Genomic DNA, 8,649 nt, shown 5'->3' with positions numbered 1-8,649 from the left:
ACAGATTCTCCTGAGACCGAGAAAGGACGAGTTTGTTCATTTTTTCTGATCCACCCCCCCACTCCCCCCCTATTAACGATTTTCTATAACTCCCGTAATTCTTGGAATTTTGAACTAAAATTTAGTAGTCACATTAGGTTAGTAATTATATAACCGTATACCAAGTCTCATTATGATAGAATGATCGGAAAGAAAGTTATAGCCATATAACCAGGCTCAATGTACACATACATACATATGTACAAGTACACAAACACGCATATACACGATTCTGATGTAATTGTAAAAGTATGTATGCATTAGTTAATATTTAGTTAATTAATTAAATTAATTTAGTTAATTAATTTAATTAAATTAATTAATTAATTTAATTACTTTTTTGTGGGGTGGTACAGGGTATTTAAGAGTTGAGCCTGCTCGACTTTAGCATTCCTTTCTTGTTTTTTTTTAAATAGTTGTACACATTTATCTATATGGGATCACACAGCATATGTACATTGAAGCTTAAAGTTTGGTTTCTATTTACTATACACATATGTATACTATGTATAGGCCTATGTTTAAATTCGTTACAAAGTCATGTTGATTTCTTTTGTAGGGGCGCATGTTATTTTTTTGTTAAACAACCAGCAACTAATTAATGTAAAGTCGATGCAAATAAGATAGAACACTGTTTACTTGGAATTTGAATACATTATTAGGCATTTGAAATGTCTAGTGTGCTTGCCAGTGATTTGGACCCAGCCTTTTGTTGCTTGTTTGTTGATTAATGGTCAAACTATAGATAATTGATATAAAGTGTGCATGCAGCGAACACAAATCGATTTTTTGTGCCAGTTTGCTCATATTTCATATATAATTAATAGTTTCGTATTTTTGAATTCTTTAAGACACAGGGAAGACTTTCGAAATGTTCTACTTTTGTTTCCTAAATTACAACTAGCGACTAACGTAAATTAAAATCAATTTTTGTATTTATGCTTATGATTAGTGCCCTCAAGCTAACCTTTAAATCACTTTATATTTACATAGAAAAATTTACAATTTGGCTTCTGCCAATGCGATTATTTTCTTAGGGCACATGCGTGGGTGTGTGTGAAGGAATCTTTGCTAATGTAGATAAGGGTATTGGATTGTCACTGCTAATGAAAACTAATTAACGCGCCTCACTGCCAAGTTAACTCTAAGCTATGTCAATAAAGCTACTTATATGCCACATAGGGTTTGTTTTCGTTTGTCTCTCCCTTCTCATCCCTATCTAATAAGTTCTACAAATACTGGTCCTCGTTTACCTTCAGTTGAAATCAAATTTTCGCGCTGCGAGCTCGTGCCATATGCTTGCGTCCATAAAGAATGCGTTGGAAGGCACGCCTGAACTCGGGATTAAAGATGGTGTATATAATTGGATTCAACGTTGAGTTAAAGTAGCCCAGCCAAAGGAAGAGCGATGCCACAGCTGGGTGTATATAGCAGCTCTTGCAGAGACTCATGGTTAGTGCCATCACGAAGAAGGGTAACCAGCAGACCACAAATGCGCCCGTGATTATGGCCAGTGTCTGAGCCGCTTTACGCTCTCGTTTCGCCTCCAGCAACTGCCGTCGCTTCGCCAATTTCTGATGAGGATTAGCAATGCTTGCTAGTACACCCTTGCCACCACCGCCCGCACCTGGACTACTGCCACCTCCATCGACACCGCCACTCATAGCAATAGATTGTGCCAATGGCGTTATTGCATTCAAATGCGAAGCGATCAGATGCTGTTGTGTTCCACTGGAAACCTGATGGGAGAGCGTCATAATTTCATTGGCATTGCTGGTCCGTCCCTGCAAGAATGGGCAAAAGACATATTCATATCCACATGCAGCAGGTACATTTAACCAATTGAGTAAAGCAAGTGAAACCGATTCCGAGAGCTTGACTTATACTGGTATTCTAAATTATTTGTATTGCGACAAAACAGTGTAAGTCAATAAATCACCATATAGATAATATAATTATTAAATTAAATTATTAATTATTAAATATTGATTATTTTTTAAAGGGGTAAAGGACCGTTAGCTTTCACTCTTAAATCCCATAATGACAATGGACGTGCAATTTGGTTTTTAAATGGAAGGAAGACTCTATCCAACTAATTCGTGTGTCAATTATTTGTGTGTGAATTCTTAGGGTAAAGAAGCTTGCTTTATGAAAATAAATCTTTCGGGTTAATATAACAAATGTTCACATATACATTATAAATTGTAATACTTATAATTTCATAAGTATACGAGCACTTTTTAATGGTTTTCTTACTATCTGTTTTTTCACCATAAATCAATTTTTCTTGAAATTTATTAAAAACTAAAAAAATAACTACTAAAGGTACTACAACATAATGAGCGTTCTGCTCTTGATTGTAGAGTATTTAATTTTCTGTAATTAATAATTAATCCGAATAAGTACTACTTACGTCATCAGCGTCACTGGAGATGGTCGTTAGTTCGGTCCCCGCATGGCTCTTGTTGTCGTAGTTGCTTGTGCTGAATTCGGTCTCCTCGCGCGTAATTGCCAAACTGGCAAAGTCGACTGCAATGGCAGCCATAGAGCGTGCCACCGCGCCCTCCGAGCCGGCACTGATGCTGGTGACCGTAGTCGAGTTGGAGCACTCACGACCAAAGCAAATCCTGATGCGCTTACGTGTGCGTCGGTGCACCTGCCCGCCTGCAGCGGCATCCTCCTCACTTCGCTCTACCACACGCCGCTTGCGCTGTTCCTTCTGCAGTTCCCGAGCCGACGAGTCGCACTGCAATGAAGAAGGAGGTATGGTTGGGGGGCTACATTAATACTCGTTAATGGAAGCGTGGTCGGTACCCGAAACAACAGCACGGTAAGTAGCTTAGCAAGCTTGGAAAGGCGCTCTGAACGCAATTGAGATTTGACCAGCCGAAAGCAAAATCGCTGGCAATTTTTTGGAGACTATACATATATCGGGCCACACCCAGGCGCGGCAACACCCACGGGTCCCAAAAACAAGCCAGTCTGTCGGCATCGACAGTTTCCCGAGGTTTTGTTTGCGCAGCTTGCTCGTTTATTTCAAGTGCGCACTTGGGCATGCTAATGAGCACCAAAGGATTCGCGTTATTGTTTCTGTTAATGACACTCATTATGGCTAACAAATACAAACACACCCGTCACATAGGCTGACACATACTCGCGTTTTAGATTAGGGTTCTGGGCTCGCATATGTGAACAGTCCACATTTCATTATTTCACTTTATTTCTGCGAGCTTTTTTGTGCGGTTTTTGGTTGCGACGGCTGTGCTCGTTAATTTATTGGCTCTTTGCCTGTTAAGTAGACACTTAAAATGTATCACTTTGATTATGCGTGTCCCCTCTGTGTCCTCCTCTACTCTACACAGTCTCGCGCATTATGCGCTAGACTGCCTCCATGTGGGCAGGAACAGCAACATGTTTAATTAGGAGCATGAGTGGGGCTTAGATTTATTGCATCACATGTTGCCGCGCTCTAATCGAAATATGGCCCCACATTCATCTTCATTTATAGCAGAAATTGTGAGAAAAAATCAACTTGCTAGCCCAGTCAAATTTCGAGCTCATCTCGGAAAATGCAGGCGAAATATAAACAAGCGAAATATCAACGAGCGCATATTGATTTCCATTTTACTTACTTCAGTTTCCGTCAGGGTCACGTTGAAGGACTTCTGTGTGCGTCGTTGTATGCGCTTCCTGGCTATAATATAGATTTTCCAATACAGAAAGAGTATGACCAGCAGCGGCACGTAGAAGGTGCAACAAGTGGCAAAAATCTGTGGAGTGGGACGAGATAGGCGGCAGTCGCAAATGAGAAATGTGTGCGCGCTGGTGAGCAGAAACACTGTCAAAGTCGACTGGACAATATTTACCTGATATGCCACGTCCTGTGAGACCATGCAATGCTGCTCCTCGATACGCTTCAAGTAATCTGGATCCTTCCAACCAAATTGCGGTGCTAGTGAGACAATCAAAGCGGAAAACCAAACGCAAAATATCATCGAGAACACCCGGCGGGGTGTGCGCAAGTTGTTGTAATCAATGTTCGTAACGGTCCAATATCTATAAAGAGTGCAATATGACAAAAGACGTAATTGATAACTGCTGTAGCTGCATGTCTGCATGTCTGCATGCCTGCTTGTCTGTGTGCCTGCTGGCATACAAATTGCTTCTTTCTGATTGTTGAAGTGCAACGGGGCGTATGCGCAACGCAAGCAGCAACGACCAAGCTCATCTTTTCTATTACTCACCTGTCAGCCGCAATGGCCACCAGATGCAATATTGATGCTGTGCAGCAGAGCACATCGCATGATGTCCAGATGTCACAGAGCTCTGGTCCCAATATCCACCCATTGCTTATCTACGTTGTTCATTTATTGGGCGAAAAGTAGTACAAGAATAAGATGTACACTTATTATACGAATCTGCCCAAACAATGGACATTTAGGGGCATTGAAATTAAATTATATCATTGCTGCAAGATGACGCAACTTAAGCAATTAACAATACTCGTACTCTACGGTACATTATGGAAGCACTCACACCTCCACACAGACAACTATTCCGAGAAACTGCAGCAGACGGTTGTCAACTCTTTCCGTGTAATTTCATTTCCGAGGTTGTCATTCTTAGTTTCCATTAGGGTAATGAAGTTTGTGCACCACCAACGATGGCGACAACAAAAGAACAAAAACACCGACCCTAACACCAACACTATAGTACAGCAATGGAAAGTAACGTGGCAACGTATACTTACCTCGTAGACGGCGCCAAGCGGCATGACGAGACAGGCAACAAATAAATCAGCAACTGCCAGCGATGCGACCAAATAATTAGCAACATTTTGCAAGTTGCGCTCAAGTATAATGGCGGCAATTACGAAAACGTTTCCTATTGTTGTTGCATTGTCGCCAGTTTTTATAGTCATCATTTTTGTTGTCGTCAAAATTGTTGTAGTTGTTGCGTTTTCAGCATTTCACAGTATTAGTCAATATGCAAAGAAGTTTGGAGAAAAGTTTCAATTTAAGATGTTAATTAATATTTAAAAATCCATAAAATACAAATAGAACAACTGTAATCGTTGAGTACTCTTCTTGTTCTCTGTACCCAAAAGGTTTTGGGGTGTACTGGATGAGTGCGAATGTATGCAACAACCAGAATGAATCGAACAGTGTAAGGGTTTCATAAAATAATATAAAATTCTTTGTGGGCTTTCATATTTCACGTTTAAAGTATAGTACATTTTAACTTGTGTATTTTGATTTTTTATTAATTTGGGACTTAATAACATAATAAACTCCTCATTAGATTTCACAAATAAATTGATGAATTATTCAATTATCCAATTTTTGGTATGAGTTTTGCTGTTAGAGAGCCTAAGAGTGATTTTTTTTTTAAAATGTAATTAGATGTAAGTTCGGTTATAATATAGTATTTTAGATTTATGTATTTAAAATAAAATAAGAAAGCTTTTTAAAAATAGCCCGTACTCAATATATCACAATTAAAATACGAGTAAGAGAGAAAATTACGTAAGTTTGGCTTATGTAGCTTTTGAAATGTAGCCAGTATTTAAATTCTGTAATTAAGGATTAATTATTAAATGAATTACATTTTGTTATTTTTTGTATTTTGTGTTGGTTTTTTATAAGTATTAGATAAAAATTAGTTTTTGTTGCGATATGATTAAGATCCCCAGATTGCTGGCAAGTTTATGTAAGGTTAAGATATTAGGAGATTTTTAAATCCCCAAGTCCACTTCTCTAACACACAAAGAATTAAATATATAAAAATGTTATGTTGTTATGCTAATGTTAAGAATATTCATAATTCTTATTTTTTAATTTACTTCTACCTACAAGGCTGATTATTATTTTATTTTAGTGCATTCCAATTCACATTTGAGATGCCAATTAACTCAATAGAAATGCTCTGCGTCCCAATCCAAAACAGTTAAATTTCTGAAACATTATTTAAAATGGTGATTTCAAAAAAAATTCTAATTTTAACATGCATTTAGTGTGGAGAGGATAGCAGAAATGTCAAACGGAGTTCATTTATTTAACGAACTTGCGAAGATAGAGACGCGACAATACTGGCAACAATTTAATTTAGGAGTCAATCAATCATTCGTTTAAGGCCACAGCCACAAAGACATCGATTTTCCAGCCTAATTGCAGGCAATCGTGCTTGGCAAAGTTGCATCTACATACATAGAGGTACACATACCCATGCACCCAATATTTTGGGCAGATGTTTCCCAAACTTGCGTGCCATCATCGCTGTCTCTTTATCATGCAAATGAGAGAACTTGTCGTGGGAAGACAGACCAAAGCACCGAGACACCAAGGCACGCTTTGATTAAGCGCCAGCAACTTGGCAAATTGTAATTGCCATAGTTACTCATGGACCTGTGGACGTGTGCCCCCCTCGCCCGGGTACTATTGTAAGCATGGCGTGCACACTCTTTCTCAGTGATTGCTGTTGTTATCGCTGCTGGGTTGAGCTCGTCTGAATGTTGTCAAAACGTTCTGGCTGCTTCTCGACAGCAGCCGACTTGTGTCAGAAATGCATTTGCATATGCTCTGGCAGTGCCAAATTGCCATTGACGTTGCGCATACGCCACGTTGGACGACTTATTTCACACCTGCCTGCATACTCAGGCATACCTATATTTTTGTGTATGGAGTGAGTTACTGTCTAAGTGCTTGCGAGTGTGTGTATTAGTGCTTGAGGGGAAGCAAGTACAATATCAATTTGTTGCTTAGGCGCACATTTAATAGCTTTTTATGCTTTGGCGTATGCTAACGCCGACAAAAACAACGACAAACATTTTGAAACTTTTTTGTTGCCACTACCAATGCCGCCAACACATACATCCTGCCACCTCCAGTTAGCACGCCGCCATTCCGTCCCTCCCCTTTGCATGGCAACGAGTAGAGCATTTGTCGCTTTGTTGCCTGCCGGCGTTGGCTAAGTGTTGTGTTTAACACAAAGCTTTTTGTTGTACGCTTGAAGCAAAGGCAAAGCGTTTTTGGCGCACCCAAGGCAAAAGTTGCGCCCCCGTTATAGACACGAAAAATTACAGGCAGCCACCAGCCGACGGCTGGCTACAAATCATCTTTGAATGTGGCAAAGTGTGGCAAGAGCAGTCGACCAGTGTGAGCTGAAAATCAATAAAAATCTTCAAGGCGTGCAATAAAAATCTTCTGCATCATAAATTTCACTTCATTTACAGTTCACTTCAGTGGCCAAGCGGCGTCGAAGCAAGGTTCGAGACGCATGCGAAATCGAAACTTTCGCAGCGCCTCCCAACAATTCCCAGAGGCATTAATTTCAGAATAATTTAACGCCAAAATCTGTCCGCCCCCCTTCCCCACAAATGCCAATCAGCCTTCTCAGTCGGTTTAAGTCGAATTACTGTTAATGGCTGCTGTAACTTTAAAGGCGGCAGCACATTACAATTTCAAAAATTGATTGAGTGTAAGGAGACTAAGGACGGAAGAGACTTGCCTATGATGGTGACAAGAATCATCAGGCCCAGGACAATGGCCATGACGATCATCTTGACAAGCAGCCAAAATTCCACTGAGGCGCGCTCATCAGCGGCTCGGCGCTCCATTTCCATTTTCAAGGTGATATTGTTGTTGGTGGTGCCATTTCTGTCCATAGCATCAGAAGCGCTGGACATTGTCTGGTTCTCGTTGAGCTCAATGAACAGACTCTCATTGAGAAAGATGGCCGGCAGCTCTATTTCCAAAATGCTTGTGCCAGCACCATCGTCGTACTCGGAGTATAGCGATGTGGCTGTTGTCAACGTGCTTGTCATTGTGCCCAACATGGCTGCGGTGGTTCCACTTATGTAAGTACGAGTATACAAGTATGTGTTTGTATGTTTGCTAGAGTATTTGTTTATGTGGATGTGTGCGTGTTGTTTATAAGAAGTTTGTTTTGTTCTGTTTGTTGCTGTTGCTGCTGATGCTGCTGCTGCGACAAGCGTCGCCGTAAGCGCTTTTGTTGTTGTTGCTGCTGCTGCTGCTGCTGTTGTTTTTGTCGTCGCAGCTGTTTCGGTTGATTTTGTTTTAGTTGCCGTTGTTGTTGTTGTTGTTGCTGCAGCTGCTCTCGTAGTGATTGCCGTGGTAGTTGTTGCTGTTGTAGCGGGTGATAAAGCGCTTTAATCGTGCTTGCCAAGCACTTAACACGTAAACTGTAAACGAGATGAATGAAAGACCATGAAAACCATGAACAAAAAAATATTTAAAAAATTGATTTATTCTTTGCTTTTTGCGGTATTTGGACTTAAAGCTGCACACAAACTCACAAAAAGTTGTAAATTTGATCCCCAGGAGTCAAAATTAACAAAATTCAATACAAAATGTTAGCCACAAAAGCTCAAATGAAAAATGTTTCAAATGCTTCATCCATCTCATCTGATTACAGCTGTAAGCTCGAAATCTGAAAAAAACCCATTCATAAAAAAAGGGCAAAAAGCAAACCAGCGATGATAATATTTATAATAATATTTATAATATTATTGTGCGTCGAAAATTTGTACACTATGAATTATAGAGTTTGTGGATATTTATTAAATATTCGGTTTTTTATATAATGCAGTTT

General features: G+C 39.8%; 1 protein-coding gene across 1 annotated transcript; it reads right to left on the bottom strand.

The window, feature by feature from the left end:
• Positions 1 to 555: 555 nt before the first annotated feature.
• Positions 556 to 7,934, bottom strand: LOC115627082 (5-hydroxytryptamine receptor 2B). Its single transcript, XM_030522634.1, has 7 exons — positions 7,546 to 7,934; positions 4,790 to 4,923; positions 4,284 to 4,393; positions 3,906 to 4,095; positions 3,672 to 3,809; positions 2,630 to 2,785; positions 556 to 1,823 (listed from the first exon to the last, which is right to left on the bottom strand). Exons 1-7 carry the CDS (start codon positions 7,871 to 7,873, stop codon positions 1,305 to 1,307), a joined length of 1,575 nt encoding a protein of 524 aa, XP_030378494.1. The 5' UTR covers positions 7,874 to 7,934; the 3' UTR covers positions 556 to 1,304.
• Between the last annotated feature and the right edge of the window lie 715 nt (positions 7,935 to 8,649).

This window comes from Scaptodrosophila lebanonensis, unplaced genomic scaffold, assembly GCF_003285725.1.
Source record: "Scaptodrosophila lebanonensis strain 11010-0011.00,11010-0021.00 unplaced genomic scaffold, SlebRS2 tig00000001-arrow-pilon, whole genome shotgun sequence".
Classification (NCBI taxonomy): Eukaryota; Metazoa; Arthropoda; class Insecta; order Diptera; family Drosophilidae; genus Scaptodrosophila; species Scaptodrosophila lebanonensis.
This window is presented reverse-complemented; position numbering and strand designations above follow the sequence as displayed.